The 20,203-nt window shown below is 48.5% G+C and overlaps 1 protein-coding gene across 21 annotated transcripts in view; it reads left to right on the forward strand.

Moving 5' to 3' along the window:
- The window catches only part of SNX29 (sorting nexin 29), a 587,227-nt gene that overhangs the window by 143,438 nt on the left and 423,586 nt on the right, over positions 1–20,203 (forward strand). Inside the window, exon 14 of one of the 21 annotated variants that reach the window (XM_055561378.1) lies at positions 1,258–3,998. The exons of the other annotated variants lie outside the window; for them this stretch is intronic. Coding sequence (XP_055417353.1) covers positions 1,258–1,621 — 364 coding nt within the window. The 3' untranslated portion in view covers positions 1,622–3,998. Of the gene's footprint in view, positions 1–1,257; positions 3,999–20,203 lie in introns of those variants that run through there. 21 annotated transcript variants of the gene reach the window in all.

Genomic DNA, 20,203 nt, shown 5'->3' on the forward strand with positions numbered 1-20,203 from the left:
GTCTTCCTGGCCCTGAGTCCAGAGTTGTGAAATGGGAACATCCCTGAGCAAATGAAGCATCTTATTACACATTCATTTTGCTCAAAATTAATGGCTTTCCTTTCACGCCATCACGGCTCAACAAAGAGCGAGGTCATATAAGCAGCCCAGTGCCCTTGTGGCGCTAAGCGTCTGCGCCTTCCCAGCCGGAGTCCTTGTGATCAGTAGCGGTTCAGGATCAGTCAGTCTCCCTCCCTGGATGATGGATTGCCTTACTTCCTGTGGAAGTAAGAAATCTCGAGCTCAACAAGGTCTTAGTGTTTAAGCACAGGGAACTATATCCCATATCCTGTGATAAACAGGATGGGAAATGGAAAAGAACATGAAGAGGAATGTGTGTGTGTGTATATATATATATATGTGTGTGTGTGTGTGTATATAACTGAATCACTTTGCTGTATAGCAGAAACTAATACAACATTGTAAATCCACTGTATATACTTCAGTTAAAAAAAAAAAGCTCTCCCTGTGACATAGGTGTGAGCAGAAAGAAAACTCACATTAACTGAGCGGAAGTACCTTTGAGGGATGCAAGTGGCCAGGGTTGTCGGTTGTTGGGGCATTTCTGCTGCTGCCCTATTTATTTGTTTGTTTGGTGCATCAGGTCTTAGTTGTGGCCCGAGGGAGCTTTGTTGTGTCACGTGGGCCCTTTCGCCGTGGTGCACGGACTCTGTAGTTGTGGAGCGCTGGCTCATAGTCGTGACACACAGGCTTAGTTGCTCCACAGAGTGTGGGAATCTTAGTTCCCCAACCAGGGATCGAACTGGCGTCCCCTGCGTTGTAGGGTGGTTTCTTAACCACTGGAACACCAGGGAGGTCCCGGGCTCTGCTTTGTTTGTTTTAGATACCCCCGGCTGTGTAACAAATGATCTTCAAACTCAACAGCTTAAAACAGGGAATGTTGAGGAGTTGGGAATGTGGGAATGGCTCAGGGTTTCTCATAACGTTGTGGTCAAACGTTAACCAGAGCTGTGGTCATCTGAAGGCGTGACTGGGGTGGAGGGTGCGCTTTGGAGCTCACGTGCATGGCTGTGGCAGGAGGCTTTGGTTCCCTGCCATGTGGACTGCTCTGTAGGGTGCTCACAACTGGCAGCTGGCTTCCCGGGGCGAGTAACCCAAGAGCAGGGAACACACCCAGCGCGGAAGCCACCGTGACTTTTGTGACCGAATGCCGGAAAGGACAGACGATCACATCTGCCGTATTCTGTTGTCACACAGCTCAAGCCTGGTTCAGCATGGAAGGGGTCTACACGTGGATGGCAACACCAAGAAGCAGGGGTCTTGGGGGCCACCCTGGAGGCTGTCTGTCACACCTACCCTGGGACAGCACTACCCCAGTCTTCCTTGGCCGGGTCTTCTCCTCTCCATTCTGTCCCAGTGCTTTGGCAGGAATAACCCCGCCACTGCCCCGCCGGGGCTCCAGAGCATGGCAGATGTCACCGGCCTGGACAGCCAGCTTGTTCCATCCCATGGCCACCGTGACTGGGCTGTGAGCAGCCCCTTGAGAGCAAACCCACGTGCTGGCAGAGTCGTGGGAGTGAGAACTCAAGTCCCGAAGCCAGAAGGGCAGAGTCATACATGAGACTGAGAAAGGGAGACTTCCTTTCTCATTCTTTCATGATGTCCCATCCTTCAGTTCTGTTGTTTTCTTTCTTACGGCATTAGCATTTTATTAATATATATTTAGGTCACTGTAATCTTTTTCTTCAAACTTTGCACTTTTTATTTTGTATTGGGGATATAGCCAATTAACCATGTTGTGGTAGTTTCAGGTAAACAGCGAAGGGACACAGCCATACATATACATGTATCCATTCTCCCCCAACCTCCCCCCGCCCCTACCCATCCAGGCTGCCACAGGGCGCTGAGTAGACGTCCCTGTGCTTACACGGGTGGTCCTTGGTGATTGTCCATTTTGATGTTCAGTTCTGTGTCATTAAAGAAACATGTTCCGGCACTGTTTCAAACCCATTATGTAAAGCAAAACTGCAGTCAGAGTGAGTGGAGACCAGAGTACAGCTTTTGTGTGTCTTTCAGAAGATTAGCGTTTGCATTGCTGCCTGATTCTAAAAGCCTGTGGCTGCAGCCTGAGAGTTGGGAAGGAGCTAACGGTGGGGCTCCCCCATTGAAGAGTTGCTGTAGCATCATTTCCTGAAAAGCTACCCCTTTTATTTTTCCCACGCTAGAGAATCAGCCGTCAGTTCAGTTCAGTCACTCAGTCGTGTCCGACTCTTTGCGACCCCATGAATTGCAGCACGCCAGGCCTCCCTGTCCATCACCAACTCCCAGAGTTTACCCAAAGTCCTGTCCATTGAGTCGGTGATGCCATCCTACCATCTTATCCTCTGCCGTCCCCTTCTCCTCCCACCTTCAATCTTTCCGAGCATCAGGGTCTTTTCCAATGAGTCAGTTCTTCACATCAGGTGACCAAAGTATAGCAGTTTCAGCTTCATCATCAGTCCTTCCAATGAACACTCAAGACTGATGTCCTTTAGGACAGACTGGTTGGATCTCCTTGCAGTCCGAGGGACTCTCAAGAGCCTTCTCCAACACCACAGTTGAAAAGCATCAATTCTTTGGCGCTCAGCTTTCTTTATAGTCCAACTCTCACATCCATACATGGCTTGGTTTAAAAAATTTTTTTCCCTCTTGGTTGGTTGTAGGGATTAAACTCTCCCAAGCACCAAGGCATCAGCTGTGATCTGTCTAATCTGGTCAAGATAATTCCATCTCCTTTCCGAAATGATTGGTTCAGGTAACCATGGGTTGACCCAACTTGGATTTAGTTCAGGAGATGAGCATGAGTTCTAATTCTGGCCATGGAGATGTGGTTGAGTTTGCTAGGGCTTTGGAGGAAGATGGTCCTTTGCTTGTTGGATGGCTGGAGTGGCTCCCTTTGGAACACGTGCTGTGAGGTACAGAGGCTGGAATTGCTGTAGCCGTTTTACCACCATGAGGGAGACAGCCTCAGGGTAAAGTTTGCACGACAACTTGGCAGGGAGAGGAGGGGTGAGAACTTTTAGTGTGAAGTGATGGAAACCCACCAGAAACTGGCTTGTGAAGAGGTGCCCTTGATTGGCTTGTGTAGCTGACAAATTTGGAGAAGAGCTAGCGCTCTGCCCAGCTGGACCCAGGGACCCTGGGGGGTGTCATGCGGGATCCATATCCTTCTGTATCTCCCCTTCTTTTCCTTGGTTGTAGCTTCATTCTCAGTCCTGATCTCGCTTGGTGACAAGAGGGGCCCCACACATCGCTAGGCATAAATCCTGTTGGCTGAGTACCCAGAGGAAGGAGAGCGTGTCTTCCTGAAAGCTCATGAGAGAGTTCTGGGATTCACTCATTTTCCTGGTGGGATGTGTAATCCTCGCTGTCCTGGCCTGTGTCATGTGCCCCCGGGAGCCAGGAGGTGGCTTGCTTTTCCTCACCTGGCCACACGGAGCAAGGGCAAACGACAGGGGCGTTTCTTCAAAAGGACAGTTGGGGAGCTCGTTCTGTCAGATTGGGGATGAGCGGTGGTCAGGCAGAGACTGTGGGTGTCCCCTGCCATGGGCTGAGTTCCTTGTCACATTTGGAGATTGTCGGTTTCCCAGTGTAGAGATTCTGTGCCCTGGAGCCAGCCCTCCCATGAGTGATGGTGAAATCTGGGCTTCCGGTCATCCTGGTGTCCCGGCATGTCTTTCCTTGGTGGGATGGTTACATCAGATGCAATTTGACCTTGTTAACAAGCGCCTGGTCCAGCCACTTTGGCCTCCTTAGATGTATAGTTCTCGGTACCAGCCTCAGTATCCCTTTAAAATAAAAACCAACCCTAACTATCCTGAAATGAAATTCATAGCTAACACACCCTGCCTGCACAAATAATTTAAAAAATCAGTATCATACCCTAACTGTAATCTGAAGGAGAAGTAATAGGGAAGTAATTTATAATACAAAGTAGATTGCAATATACATGGGCTGGGCATGACCTTGCCTGAAAAACATGAAGTGGTAAAGTGCTCTTACCTAGTTATAATGCACATGTTTGGATTTAAAGGCGGTCAGGTCAGAAGTCACTCTTTAGAAGAAATACAGAAAATGGAAGAACAGAGCGTGGGTGGGCCCTAGGGTAAAAACTGGTATATCCAGTGTAGAGTTAATTTGAGGATAGGCTCAGATTACAAACAAGCTTTTTTTTTTTTTAAATATATTTTTTTATTTGACTGCACTGGGTCTTAGTTCTAAGCAGCACTTAGGATCTTTGATCTTCACTGTGGCCTGTGGAAGCTTTTTCAGCTGTGGCCTGTGGGATCTAGTTCCCTGACCAGGGATTGAACCCAGGCCCCCTGCAGTGGGAGCAGGGAGTCTCAGCAACTGGACCACCAGGGAAGTCCTTACAAATAAGCTTTTCACTCACATAAAGGGCCATCAGCACGATGGAAAGCAGGGCAGGATACAGTTTGCTCTTGGTCTTTCAGGACAGTTTGTAGCCTTGGCCCCGCTCTCTTAATGCTGGTAACACCATCATCTTGGTGACCAAAAGCATCTCCACACTTTGGCCTTGCTTAGCCTCTGCCATGCATTACAGGGCATTGGGGAGCTTTAAAACAGTGTCCACACCCAGTTGAGAACCACTGCTTTCGCCCTTTCTGTGTTCTTGTCTTCAAGTTTGTAAACGTACCTTTAGAATTTTGTTCCCACAGCCTTGTGGTCCATGGTCACGTGGCCTCTCTTTTGGTGTCCTTGGCCGGGGACAGAACCCTGATCACATGGATGCTCCATTGAGCCCCTGGTGTCCCCCTCCCTTCGCCACTCCCATCCTTCACTTCTCCTTGAGCAGGAAGCTGGCGTCCCCAGGTCGCAGCTCTCTTGCCGCTGGGTCTCATTAGCCGAGGGAGCTGTGCTCTTCGTCATTCCTCAGCACGTCCCTGTCAGCAGCTGACAGGTCCTTAGTGATGAACCCCAGAGCAGCCGAGGAGAGCTGAGTGCACGGGGTGGGACAGGGTGAGGATGGGACACGCGTGTCCTGGCAGGAGACAAAGCCATGACTCAGGAGGAGGAGCCGGCTTCCTGAATTTTAATGCTGCTGGGATCCAGTGAAGGATGGTTGGTCAGTTAATACCCATTCACTGATGAGTTGATTCACTCATCAGACACCTATTCTGAGTGAGCTGGGTCCATCAGAGAAAAACAGGATACAGCTGACTAACCTCTAGGGGCTGAAAAGGGAGGAACATATGAACAGACTTTAACCTTTCGCTGATAATTCCTTATGCTCTGGTTAAGGTGGCTGGTCTTAGAAGGAAGTGCAGGGCAAGCCTGGACTTGAGTCCAGCCTCTTTCTTTCAGTTTGGCTGTGCTGGGTCTTTGTTGTGCTGTGCAGGCTTTCTCTGGTTGCGCTGCGTGGGGGCTTCCCTTGTGAAGCATGGGCTCTAGAGCACGTGGGGTCAGTAGTTGTGTGTGGGCTTCCCTGGTGGCTCAGATGGTAAAGAATCTGCCTTTAATGCAGGAGACCCAGGTTCAATCCCTGGGTTGGAAAGATCCCCTAGATGAGGGTAGGGCTACCTACTCCAGTATTCTTTCCTGGAGAATCCCATGGACAGAGAAGCCTGGCGGGCTGCAGTCCATGGGGTCACAAAGGGTTGGATGTGACTGAGCGACTAACACTTACTTGTCCTCTGGCATGTGGGGTCTTAGTTCCCTGACCAGGGATCGAACCTGTGTCCCCTGCACTGGCAAGCGGATTCTTAGCCACTGGACCACCAGGCAAGTCCCTTGAGTCCAACTTCTGTAGGACTGGACTAGAGTGAGGTTAGTGAGGCCCCTCGGTGCAGAAAAAGGGAGGCGCTTGCTCCCTCTGAGGGCCCTGCGAGTGCTGCTTGCGCTTCTAGATGTGATCTCCACTGGTCATTCCACCCCTGGTGCTTCTCACCTAGAGACCCGAGACAGCGGTAGACTCTCCTTGCAGACAGCATGGAAGAGGTACTGCGGGGCCAGTGTGGAGCACAGTGCGTGCCCTGCCCAAGTCCTCAGGAAAGGCCAGCCGTGTCTGCGCTACCAGTTCCGTGTAAGTCAATTTTTCCTCCATACAAGGCTGCACAGAGTCATTTTCTGGAGTTTATCTCACCTGCTGTTGCTCAGATGTAAGTAACTATCTAATTAAGAATTCTCCGGGCTGAGGAACTACATGCTTTGTTTAGTTCTGGCTGTAGATACATGGCAGTCACCAGGGGAGCTTTTAAAACTGTGACGACCGGACTACCCTCCAGACCAATTCCATCAGGATCTCTGGAGGCAAGACCCAGAATCCTCAGCTGCAGCCAGAGTTGACAGCACATGGCTCAGAGCAGCGCGTTTCAAACAGTAACTTGCCCACCATGCCCCTGGGGGTGATGGTGGCCCCTCAGACTCTGACTCCATGGGCCGGGGAGGGGGTGGGTGGGGGGCCTGAGAGCGAGCATTTGTAGCAAGCTCCCGGGAGGTGCTGATGCTGCGGGCGTCCACACCGCACTGTGAGTGGCCCGGGCTCACTCCGATGCTGGTGATGCGCTGAAAGAGGAAGGTCAGTGGTTCAAAACACCTGGGCTGTTAGAAAGACGTGAAGGCACTTGTGACCGTTCTTCAAATCTCAGAACCAAGTCAGGCTGTTGGCCTGTTTGAAGCGTACAGAGAATGCTATACGATCACTACAAAATTAGCACCATTCGCATTTGTCATCTCTGCTTTCAATTTTATTTTTAAGTGAACTATAAACAACATGCCATCTTGTTGTCTGTGGGTTCTGAAAGATCTGCGTGTGGGCTTTTAACTTGAGCCTATCCTTCTACAGCTTGCCTGGCTTGACCCCGCATCAAGTGGAAGGCTTTTAGGTTAAGATGCCCACAAGGGGGATCCTGGGCTGGAATTCAGTCATGACTGGCCAATGTGAGATTTCTTAAGAAAGCTCTTGTTTCTCTGCTTGCAAAAATTACTTTTAAGTTGTGAAAGCAGCATAACAACTTGAAATGGAGAAGAGAGTCCTCAATCTCATGACCCTAGCATGACAGTTATTCCTATTCTTTGTCCACCTAAGTACAGTTTTTACATAGTTATACAACCGTTAGTGTGTACATGTAATTGTAAAAAGAAGTATAGTTGATTTACAATGTTGTATTAGTTTCTAGTGTGCAGCAAAGTGATCAGTTATACATGTGTGTGTGTGAATATATCCTTTTTCAGATTCTTTTCCATTATAAGTTTTTACAATATATTGAGTAGAGTTCCCTGTGCTATACAGTAGGATTTTGTTGTTTATTTTATATATAGTAGTGTTTATCTGTTAATCTCAAGCTCCTAATTTATCCCTCCCCTCCCATTTCCCCTTTGGTAACTATAAATTTGTTTTTTTGTGTCTGAGTCTATTTTGGCTTTGTAAACAAGTTCATTTGCGTCATGTTTTAGATTCTATGTAAAAGTGATATAACGTGGTATTTGTCTTTCTGGCTGGCTTCACTTAGTGTGATCATCTCTAGGTCCATCCGTGTTGCTGCAGATGGCATTATTTCATTCTTTTTAAGCGGTTGAGTAGTACTCTCTTGTGTAGATATGTCACGTCTTCTTTATCCATTTATGTGTCTCTATAAACGTTTGGTTGTGCCTGTTCTTGGCTGTTACAAACAGTGCTTCACTGAACACGGGAGTGCATGTGTCTTTTTTTGAATTAAGAGTTTTCTCCAGATATATGTCCAGGAGTTGGATTGCTGAATCATATGATAGCTATTTTTGATTTTTAAAGGAACCTCTGTACTGTTTTTCACAGGGGCTTTACATTTGCCCCCAGCAGTATGCATGTGGGCGCGCTGGGTTGCTTCAGTCATGTCTGACTCTCTGTGACCCCATGGACTGTAGCCCACCAGGCTCCTCTGTCCGTGGGACTCCAGACGAGAATACGGGAGTGGGTTGCCACGCCCTTCTTCAGGGCATCTTCCCCCTCCAGGGACGGAATCTGCGTCTCTTACGTCTCCTGCTTTGGCAGAGGGGTTCTTTACCACTAGTGCCACCTGGGATGCCCCACCAAAAGGACAGGAGGGTTTATATATACATACAATTTATTATTCTGTTTATAATGTTTTCTTGTGTTTCTATGTAGATTTCAAATGATGTTTAAGTAGAGATTTTTACCCTTGGAATAGAAAGAAAGGGCACAAATTACACAGAAAAGTTTAAAGAAGAAAATCACTTGGACACAATTTCTGTTAATGTGTTTTATTCCAGTTTATGTGTACATTCATTTTACATAAATCAGATCATTTTGAGTTCATAAGTTGATGGTCTGTCTTGAAAACGACTTAACAGAGTAAGTAAAATGTCCTCCTCCTGTTCACTTACATGGATATTCCTTATGATGGTCGTATAGAACTTTGTGCTTAGATATGTCCTTGTTTCTCATACCACTTCCCCCTTCCCATCTTTATAGCAGTAGTCCTTCTGTGAATATTTTCTGAGGGGTGGGTCATCTCTTCCTTTTGTTTAAAAAAAAAAAAAAAAAGTCTTAAGCTGGATTTCCGGAATTGGAATTCTCATTTTAGAAAGTGTGAGTATCTGTAAAGACTCGTGATTCATATTGCCGAAATCCTTTCCAGGAAAGAGGTCTTGCCTAACCACCCCTGCCTGCCCCCGTGCCCACCAGGATATGGAAGGCCTGCTTCTTTGGCCTTGTCAATGACTGTATAGCACACCACCGTTTACTTTATGTTTTTTTCATGTAGGTTAGCATTGAGGCTGCTTATAGTTTCCTGAGACTGTAGGGAAAGGTTTGGGAGATATTCCTTTGTCTGTGGCTTGTTCTGCCTCTGTCAGTTTCTTCCCTCAGTCTGTATTTCAGGGGTGAGGTCACAGGGCAAAGGATTCGAAGGTTTTACTAGCACACAGGTTATGTGGTTCTGGCTCCACACCGAGGCAGGAGGACCCACCCACTAGAGCTTGAGCAGGTCCTGTCATGGTTTCGTCACTGCCTGACTCCTGCTTTCCTGTCCGTGAAGGTGAAGGTATCGTTGGCATGATTGATTTCCCAGCTGACATTCCTTTTGGGAGCAGAGATGTGGGAATCCCAAATGCATCCATTATCTGAACTCGGAACCGTGGACACTGGAGAGCCACATCCATCCATCCCTTCAGGGCCCTTTCAGAAGTCTGTGACCTGTGTCACTTTCCTTGATTTTTTTTTCCCCAAGTGAGAATGGTGGGTAGGAACAGCTGGAGGAACAGGAGCACGGCGGCAGCGTCTCCTAAAGCAATCACGCGCAAGGGAGAACGCCACGTGCTTGTTTATTTTCTCTAATGCCTCTCGAATGCAATCAAAGACCCAGGTTTTGTTGCCGAACTCAAATTTTTAGGGAGTAAGCAGCAAGGTATATTTGCAGGCCCATCTGCATCTTGGAGCCCGTGCCCCTGTGGAATGGCTCAGCGTCAGAGCCATTAGCCGTCGGTGCCAGATGTTCCCCACAAAATGTGCACCAAACGCAGACTTGGGTGGTTCATCAAGATGCGAGAAACAAACAGCTGTTCAGGGAAGAGGGAGCTGCTTGTGTCTGCAATGTCGCTTGAGCCCATCGCTTTTCCCCATCAAAGCTCAGAAACAGGAGGAGATAAAAAATTACCCCAACCAATCAGTGTGATAGAACTCTCATTAAAAGGTTATGATAATTATCTACGGGGGAGGCAAATGTGTTTACCATTCATTAACGCTCCGCTTGCTGTCTTTTCTAATGAGAAGTAGGTAGGAACGTCTAGAGGAGTAAATAAAAATAAGAGAATGGCTTTGAGGGAGAGCAGGAAAGGAGCCCAATTGAGAGAGAGAGAGATGACGCTGCCGAGTGTCGGGGTTTGTGTTACTTGAGAGAAAACGGTTGAAATGAAACAGCCAGACCTGGGTGATCCCAGGGGCTGGAGCCCTTTGCTCCCTTGAATGCCCTGGCTTCTTCCTCTTTGCCTTGGGAGAGGCAGAGTTGGCAACCTGGCTCTTCGCAGAAAATAATTTTTCAAACCTTGCCTTTCCGGTGCGGTTCACAAGGTGGCAATTTCCATGTCACTGAACATGAAGGCTGGGTCTTAAATACAGCCGGCATGTGAACGCCCTGCAGGCAGTGGCAGTGGCAGTGACGTCACTGCCAAGCAGCTTCTTGCTATTTTGGAGCCGGGGAGGGGCGCGGCAGGAAGCTCAGCGGAGAGGAGGTATTCTCGGCAGCGGCAGTAATGCACTCTCCTGAGAGGCAGCTGTCAAGTCTAGTGGCTCTGGAAGTTTGCAGAGTTTATTTGTTCCGCGAGCAAACAAAAGTTCACTGAGTTCATCCCGCGTGCCAAACACAGACAAGGCGCAGACACGTGAGAGGCTCACCTACCGTCACGCGGCTCATGCCAAACGGCCGTCACAGACACGTTTTTATTTTAGGCAGAAGAACTGTGTCTTCAAATGCAGTCTTTCTTGGAAGCTCCAAATGTAGCCTACCTGAGAGCTGAGCTGCATGGGTTGGAGTGGAGGGCGGCGGGGTCCTGGAACACCACCTCCGGAGCCGCTAACCCCCCACGTGAACCACACCTAAAAAGGCAGTTTAGAAATGATCAGCTTGTGTGGAACAGGTTTTCCTTCGAGTGCGTTTCCCTCGTTTCGGGTAACGTGGAATAAGGAGTTGTTAGGACTGAACGAAACCCACAGATGGTGCCTGGAGCTCCTCCGTTTTGTGAGGCTGCTTGCTTTCCCCAGGTGGCTTTGCTGGAAGTGGAGGTAACTGTGTCTCATGAGACGTTCCTGTTCACCTCCTCCATCAGTCGTGGGGCTGTCAAGTCTCACAGTTCAGTCTCTCCCTTTCTCAGTCAGCTTTATTTTGCTCTTTTCCTTTTTTCTGTAGCATCGATCATCTTCTGATATGTTACGGATTATAATCAGGTGTTACTGCCTTTTCCTCTTATGCTGTAAACCTCATGGGGGCAGGGACCTTTGTCTCAGTCTGCTCACAGCTGGGCCTGTCTTGTGGGCTTGTGTATTGCCTGGCACCAGCAGAGCTAGAAACTTGTCAGATGAACAAATGAGTACTTCTGTGTTGTTGCTTTGCTGTGTTTCTAAAGTTTCTAAGGTCCTCGTGGTCTAAGACGGCTGCTAGAGCCCCAGCCATTACGTCTACATTCTAGGTAGCAGGCAGGGGGAAGCAGAGGAAGGGTAGAAGGGTAAAAAGAATATGTGCCAACTTTTTTAAGGAGGTTACCCGCAACTCATCCAAAATATTTTCTTTTACATTTCATTGGCTGTACTCTGTTAGGGATTTTGAGAAATGCGTGTGTGTGTGTGTGTAGTAGAACACATTATCACCCTAATTAAAACAGAAGAAGGGAAGAACGGGTATTTTGGAAGGTAAACAGTGGTCTGTGTTCCATGCCTTGGACATAGTAAACTCTCATAGAGCTAAACTGAATATAGAAAAACCCACTTCTATTGTTCCATGGAGTGAATAGGCAGCTTAAGTTCTGTTCTGTGGACATCAGTATATCATGTGATTAACAAAATAGCTTTTGAGTCAGAAAGACCTTGGCTCAAATTCCTGTGTGAAACTGTGCGACCTTTGACAAGTTACTTTACCTCTTTGAGCCTCAATTTAAAAAAAAAAAATCTATGAGATGGGGATAATATAGAACCTCTTCAAGGGTGAGAGTGAGGATTAAGTGAGATAATGCAGGTAGAGAAACGTGGCCTGGTGTCCGAAGCCCGGAAAGTTAGTAAATGGAGGTTGTTATATGTTATCACTGTCCTCAGGTATATTTTCTAGATGTCATCCACAGATGACAGATGATTTCTGTGTTCCAGAAGCTCACAGAGGGCATTCTGGAAAGAGAACCATTTGTGCAAAGGGAGAGAGGAAGGAGGCAGGGTGGCGTACTGAGAAAGCTGCGGGCTGCTCTCGATGGCTGTGGCTCAGCGTCCTGGAGTCCAGGGTGTGTCTGGGGAGTGACTGAGGAAGGTTCTTGAAGGGCAACCTGGGGACAGAGCCCAGAGGCCCTAGTGAGGCATTTGGACAGTGGGGAACTAATAAGCAAGGCCTTTAGGAAGGAGAGTAATGGATCAGATCTGTTCTATGGACAGTCCCCCCTCCAGGGCCCCACGGAGAAGTGGATGGAAGAAGGGAGGGGAGTCTGGGCTGGAGATGCCCTGAGCCGTTCAGGCAAGAGATGACGCTGGTCTCAACTAACCAGGGCCTGCGATTCTAGAGGGAAGATGTGGTGGGCAAGAGCGAGGGAGTGTCTACACTGGCTAGCGTGAGGCTACTTGTCCTTCTGGGGTCAGAGTCTGTTTTCCCAGTAGACTTGGTTACGTGTGGGGTGGAAGGACGATAAACAGGATGTCAGTGAAGTATTTCATACACCCAGCATAGATTTCCAGGTAGAAGATCAGATCCAACCCAGGTCCTTGCTGTGCTGTGCTATGCTTAGTTGCTTAATGGTGTCGGACCTTTGCAACCCCATGGACTGTAGCCCACCAGGCTCCTCTGTCCGTGGGGATTCTCCAGGCAAGAATACTGGAATGGGTAGCCATTCCCTTCTCCAGGGGATCTTCCCAACCCAGGGATCAAACCCAGGTCTCCCTCATTGGAGGCGGATTCTTTACCAGCCGAGGCACTAGGGACGCCCCACGTCCTTGCTAGCACCAACATTTTCACTGTAGACATTTAGTTCTGAGCCTGTGCCTCTTTGTTAACCTGAGCCAAGCAGTGGCAGGTCTTTTGAAGAGCGAGTCAGCATCGAAGCTTTGAAAACCTGCACCCGCTGCCCAGGAACGACAGCTAATGAACTAATTATTACCCATCAGTCACATCTTGAGATCGCGTGTGCGAACCTGCATCCCTTCGTTATTACCGTGGTCACAGGGGCAGCTGGCCTTGAGCTTACAGGAAGGAAGTTGTCCCTGGGTCACCCGTGGGGTCACAGCCTATGATTTCGGTTCACTTGTGCAGATTGGGGCTAATTTATTTTGGCTCTTTTATCTGAAATAGAAATTGCTCAGCAGAGACAAGAGATGTGGTCATTTAACAAACAGATGTGCTGGGCTGGGGAGTGTGAGGTGGGATGTGACCTGGGTTTTCCTCCAGGTTCATTGCTAATAGAGGTGACCTTGGCTTTCAGAAGACCTTAACCAGGTCAAGATGCCTTTTCTCCCTCTGCCATGTGACCATAGAGAGAAACTTCTAATTGTTGTTCGGTCGCCAAGTCATGTCCAACTCTTTGCCATCCCATAGACTGCAGCACGCCAGGCTTGCCTGTTCTTCACCATCTCCTGGAGCTTACTCAAACTCATATCCATCACATCGTGATGCCATCTAACCATCTCATCCTCTGTTGTCCCCTTCTCCTCCCACCTACAATCCTTCCCAGCATCAGGGTCTTTTCTAATGAGTTGGCACTTTGCATCAGGTGGCCAAAGTATGGGAGCTTCAGCATCAATCCTTCCAATGAATATTCAGGGTTAATTTACTTTAGGATTGACTGGTTTGATCTCCTTGCTGTCCTAGGGACTCTCAAGTATTTGCTTATGTTGCTTATTTAACTTTTTAAAAATACATCTTTCAAATACATACTAAAGTAGATGGAAGAGTATAACAAACCCCCATGCACTCGTCACCCAGCCTCGCAGTTATCCATATTGTATTGCTCTTGTTTTCATCCCATTCCACTCTCTACCTTTTTTTTTTTTTTTATTTAATATTTATTTGCTTATTTATTTGGCAGCTCTGGGTCTTAGTTGCAGCACGTGACCCACAGGTCTGGGGAACAGAGGCTGCCTGTTAATGATGGGCAAATTGTCTTTACATTTTTTTGTCTAATTTTAATGCACTTTTTAAAGGTTACCTTCCATTTACAGTTATTATGAAATATTGGCTGTATTCCCCATGTTGTAAGTGCATCCTTGAGCCTGTCTTACACCCACGAGTTTGCACCTCCCACTCCTCCACCCCCACTCTGCCCCCTCCCCGCCTCCCCACTGGTGAAGCACTAGTTCTCTGTGAATCTGCTTCTTTTATGGCCAAACATATTGTACCAGCTAGCTTGTAAGTGTTTTCTCTGTACCAGGGCTTGTTCTGTCTCATGTGTATCCGCTCAGTTAATTTGCATAGCACTCCCACCTGAGCGCTGGGGTTTTCCCATGATGGATAAAGCAGCTTGAGGTCACGGGACTGGGACTTGAACTTCGGTCTGCCTCCAGACCCTGTTGTCAGCCCCCCTGGACAGCCACTCTTATTTAAAAAAAAAAAGTTTATTTATTGGCTGTGCTGGGTCTTCATGCTGTGTGGGCTTTTCCCTACTTGTGGCATGCAGGGGCTGCTGTCTGGTTGGGGTGTGCAGGCTTCTCATCACGGTGGCTTCTCGTTGCGGAGCACGGTCTCTAGAGTGTGTGGGCTTCAGGAGCTGCAGTTCCCGGGCCCCAGAGCACAGGCTCAGCGGTTGTGGTGCACGGGCTTAGTTGCTCCGCTGCTTCTGAGATCTTCCTGGACCAGGGATCCAACCTGTGTCTCCTGCGTCGGCAGGCAGAGTATTTACCACTGATCCACCAGGGAAGCCCGGCAGCCACTCTTGATGGTCATCAGATGGTTTTTGTCCTGTGCGATTGTGACTCGTGCAAGAACTGTCTCTTGTTCTGTCTCTCGCTGTAGGGTTTTTTGGTCCCCGCCATGGCTGCTTTTAGTCAACGAGGTTGACAGTTTAAACAGGGGCCGAGTCCTTCATTTTTGGCTGCTAGGAGGGACATTTCATCTTCCAGAACTGTCTGATTCTGAACGCTCCATCTTGCTCCCCGTCTAAACTTCTCGGCCAGGCTCATCTCAGGTTGTAACATATGCCGAAAATGCCCCACATTTTGCCTTTCCTCCAAATCTTTATGGTGAAAGCAGCTTCTTCACGATGTTTTATGTGGCAAGGCATTGTGACAGGAAGACAAATTGTGGAGCTTTAAATCGAAGAAAAACAGAAGGCTATTTGTCTGATGCGTTCCAGTTCTGTTCTGCCTTCCTCGAGTTTGAATCATGGAGACAATTTCCTTTCACGTTGAAGGTTAAACTGCTGGGAGGTGGTTTCTCAGGGAATGTTCTGTTAAAGCATTAAGAACAATTGGATGTAAAGTCCTTTCCTTTTTCTGCAGCTTTTGACATGGAAATCATCGAAAGTGTGGCTGTCTTTTACTGTTTCTTCAAAGAATTCTAAAAGCCCTGGAATGAAATGTATTTTAGGGGGTGTCGGGCTGCAGGCTTAACCGTAGTTGCCCAGAGAGAGAAAACACGTTCTTAATTTTGGAGGTTGAAGCTAAATCCCTAGGCCTGATTGGTCTTGGTAGGGCAGGCTGTCCCCACCTCTTGGAGGCCCCTGCAACGGAGTAGGCTGTTCTTTTCTTCCTGGTCTCACTCTGGTTTATAATTATGTATGTGTGTGCATCTGTGATTAGAGTCTGTCTCCTCTGCGAGAGACTTGAGACTCAGGGGTGGGGTGTGGAGGGGATCTTGGCTTTTGTTCTCATCTCTGGCTCTTCATTCCCAGGTCTGAATCTAACACACAGGGGATGCTTGGTATCTTTGAAATTTGAGGAATGAGTGAAGCTTAAGTCAGGCTTTCCTTCTTACTCGCCACCCCCGGCCCTTCCACCTGTGCTTCTTTCTGCTGGATGCCCTCCTGCTGGCATTTCACTTGTCCACTTCCCGTTGGTGCTGGCTGACTCTCCTTTCCCCAACCCCAGGCTCCTCTGGCGTTTGTTGCCAGAGTGGTGATCTGAGGAGAAAGCTCCAACCCACAGGAAATGGATTTGGTTGGGAGGTTTGTGACGGTGTAATGAGGTAGTTTGTGTGTGCTTGGAAATATTCTGAGTATGATGTTGGTAGAAAAGCATTGTATTAATTCAGGAAACTCAGAACATGTACAATTCAGCAAGCCTTTGGGAACACCAGCGAACATTGAGAAATGAGATGCTGAATGTTTACCTTCTTGAGAACCCACGGGTGGGGTGAGCCAGGGATACAGTCATTAGCAAGTGGAGGAAAGGGACTGGCTTGGGTGGAAGGACCCCAGACCCCTCAGTGTCCTGGTACAGGCCCAGTCCTCAGTGAGAGGCAGTCCCGAGTGAGTTTGAGTAGAGGTTGGTGCCATGTGCTTCAATGGAAAATGAAAGGGCAGGCTGAGCTGGGTGGCTCCGAGCACCTTGGGCCTGAAACTGTCTCTAGTTTATCCTGCTGGAGCGGCCACGCCGGCCAACAGGTCCAGTGATACGCTCTTGACAGCCAGGCCGACCTGGGCGGAGTCCTGACCCCTCGCTTCCTGCTGTGTGATTCTGGGCACGTCTGAGCCTGTGTGTGAAACGGGGGTGTGAGGATGAAATGCAGCCCGAAGCCCCATCCTCAGACCTGGTTGTTGACCACTAAGTGTAGACCCTGCCCCACGTTCCCCAGTTCAGGCCCAATTGGAAACGAAATCTTCTTGGTCCGTGGGGGTCAGTTGTTTCTCTAACGGTGGATTCAGGTGGATTCAGGATGGGATTTGCAGGACACTTGCTGTTGCTTTTAGTTCAGTCCTCTGGTCAGGAACACTCTGAAATTAATACGGTATGGGTGTTGGTAGGAAGCACGTCTTGTTCATTATCTTAGCAATTAGCCCAAACGGAGCTTCCAAGTGACCCCCACCGAGGACACCAGCCCAGCAAAGGCTTTTGGCTCCAGCAGTGGCTGGTTCCTCTACAGGGCGTGATGGTTCCCGCCAAATTAATCCCCAGCTTTGCCTAATCCTCATTGCCAACAGAGCCTGCAGAGTACTCCAGGGAGTTGGCTGCGTTCCCCACTCCAGCATTCTCTCAGAGCTGATGGCGCAGAAATCTATGTGTTTGGCCGCTTCTCTGAACAGAGGTGGGATCTGAATCCTGGTAATCAGAGAGCCCAGCAGTGAGCAGAGATAGGAAGATCTGAGAACTCTCACCATTTCACTTGATAGACTTTGGCTTCAGATGTCCTGGACTAAGCTTTTTCCTGCAAAGATAGTGAAATTTCACCAGCTATGCTGATGACATTTGAGGCCCCCTAGAAGGCAATGGCACCCCACTCCAGTACTTTTGCCTAGAAAATCCCATGGACGGAGGAGCCTGGTAGGCTGCAGTCCTGGGGTCGCTAAGAGTCGGACACGACTGAGCGACTTCACTTTCACTTTTCACTTTTCACTTTCACTTTTCACTTTTCACTTTCATGCATTGGAGAAGGAGATGGCAACCCACTCCAAACCCACTTCTTGCCTGGAGAATCCCAGGGACAGGGAAGCCTGATGGGCTGCCATCTGTGGGGTCGCACAGAGTCGGACATGACTGAAGCAACTTAGCAGCGGCAGCAGCAGACTGCATCTGCTTGGAGATGGAGCACTGTATTAATTAGGAGTTTATCTCACCAGTAGGAGGAGAATAGAAATCTCTACTGACTAAGAGAACTCACACCTGGTGGGTACAGGGTTTGTGCCCCTGATGAACCTCCCTAGGAGGGAGGGAAATCCAGGGGCATTTGCTGAAGTGTTGCATCCTGTGCACATGGCAGACCCTGTAATTAATCACTGCTCTCTGCTGTAACCCCATCTAAGGTCCCTGATATCTAAGTGCCCCTGTATTTCGGGTCCCTAGCATCTAAGTGCGTCAGTACTGAGGGTCCTTAGCATCTAAGTTCCCCAGTATCCTATGCCTCTAGGGTCTAAATATACTACTCTAAGGTTCCTAGCATCTAAGTGCCGAAGTATCTGGGTCTCAATCATCTCGGCACCAGGATATAAAGACTCTAGAGGAGAAGGCAATGGCAACCCACTCCAGCACTCTTGCCTGGAAAATCCCATGGACGGAGGAGACTGGTAGGCTGCAGTCCATGGGGTCGCTAGGAGTTGGACACGACTGAGTGACTTCACTTTCACTTTTATGCACTGGAGAAGAAAATGGCAACCCATTCCAGTGTTCTTGCCTGGAGAATCCCAGGGACGGGGGAGCCTGGTGGGCTGCCGTCTATGGGGTCGCACAGAGTCGGACGCGACTGAAGCAACTTAGCAGCAGCAGCAGCAGCAGTATATAAATGTCCCAGGATCTAGGGTCCGGTCCCTGGCATCTTAGTGTCCTGGTGTCTAGGGTCCTTAGCAACTAAGTGCCCCAGTATCTAGGGTCTCTAGCATCAAAGTTCTGAATTATATAGGGTCACAGCATCTCAGTGCCCCAGTATCTAGGCTCCGTAGCATCTAAGTGCTGTAGTATCTAGAGTCCTTACATCTAGTGCCCCTGTATCTGGGGTCCTTAGCATCTCAGGGTCCCAGTATCCATGGTCCCAGTATCTATCTAATTGTCCCAGTGTGTAGGGTCCTTACATCTAAGTGTCCCTGTATCTAGGGCCCTTAGCATCTAAGTGTATCAGTATCTAGGGCTTTAGCATGTCAGGGCCCCAATATCTAGGGTTTCTACTATCTAAGTGCTCTGTGTTATCTGAGGTCCGTAGCATCTATCTGCCTTAGTATCTTGGGTCTCTAACATCTCTGTGCCTGAGTATCTCAGAGTTGTTTCTTCAGTGAAAACCTATTCTTTGCCTTTCCTATTTCTGTGAACCCTAATAAGGACCCTACGGAAAGGGCAAGCTAGACAAACATCTCAAATAACGTGTTCTAAGACCTCGGAGGATGGCAGGCTTCACCATAGCCAGGAGGAGCAGCGAGCCCATGCTCATGGGCAGGCGTGGTGATGATGCCAATGAGGCTGAGTGTCCGTGGTCTGTCCTGTTCCTGGTCCTTCTGGACCCCCAGAACTCCCTCTGTGCCACTTTCTCTCCATATCTGTGCTGCAGGTGGGCATCGTAGGAGTAAATGTCAAGCTGTAACGTGAAGAAGCTCTTGTCTGCATGGAGAATGCTGGGGCTGCATGTAATTTGTACCTGCGGTCTTAGTCCTCTAAGCTGACCCCCTGGGTGACATAACAGGGGTGAGTGTGCTCTTCTGGCAGCTCACAAGCTTTGAAAGGTCACAGCCAGAAAGGTGGTCTGAACACAGCGGTGAAGAATTCTGTGGTACTGTTATCTGACTGCGTGCATGAGTGATGGCCAGAATAGATAGATTTACTGGGATGCAAAGGTGACTTGGCTGTCAGCCTAGGAGTGGGCTGGAGGCAGCTAAGAAGGACTTTCTGATTGATATGGGTTTCTTTCAGTTCAGTTCAGTTCAGTCGCTCAGTCGTGTCCGACTCTTTGAGACCCCATGAACCGTAGCACGCCAGGCCTCCCTGTCCATCACAAACTCCTGGAGTTCACTCATACTCACGTCCATCGAGTCCGTGATGCCATCCAGCCATCTCATCCTCTGTCGTCCCCTTCTTCTCCTGCCCCCAATCCCTCCCAGCATCAGAGTCTTTTCCAATGAGTCAACTCTTCGCATGAGGTGGCCAAAGTACTGGAGTTTCAGCTTTAGCATCATTCCTTCCAAAGAAATCCCAGGGCTGATCTCCTTCAGAATGGACTGGTTGGATCTCCTTGCAGTCCAAGGGACTCTCAAGAGTGCTCTGGAATTCGTGCTAATTGTTGTAGAACCTTGGGAATATACTGAGGTCGATTGAATTGTGCATTTTAAATGAGTGAATTGTGAATTATGTATATCTCAATAAAAGTAGAAAGCAGTACATGGTGATTTTAAGCTAAACAAAATCATATGTTCATAACAGCTGTCATTAGTCAAAGACTGGGAAAACTAACTGGGCACGAGGGTCAGTACCACTCCCTGTTTGCTGATGACTTTGGAACATCAGCATGAGGACGATGGTGACTTTCCCTTTTGGGTCCAAAGCAGTAGAGAGACTTGATTGCTTTCATCTCTAGCCCTGTGCTATGAGCCCCTCATATATGCATGCTTTTAAGATATGCAGTCATTTTTTTCTGGTTTTCCTAATTCCACTCAGAGATGCTGACGTGCTGTAACTGATCAAAGCACACACCGGTTACATTTTTAACAGAGATCCAGTAATAACATTTTCATCTTTTGTTTGCCTCACAGTTTCCGCCCCCTCCCCCACCCCCACCCAATCCAGAGTGTCTGTCTGGTACTTCACAACAATCTTGGGGTTGATATGATTAATCTCACTGATGGCCCTTAAAGTGACACTGACCTCTTTTCTCACCTTCAGATTACAGATATA

The sequence above is a fragment of the Bubalus kerabau genome, chromosome 23 (genome assembly GCF_029407905.1).
Source record: "Bubalus kerabau isolate K-KA32 ecotype Philippines breed swamp buffalo chromosome 23, PCC_UOA_SB_1v2, whole genome shotgun sequence".
NCBI lineage: Eukaryota > Metazoa > Chordata > Mammalia > Artiodactyla > Bovidae > Bubalus > Bubalus kerabau.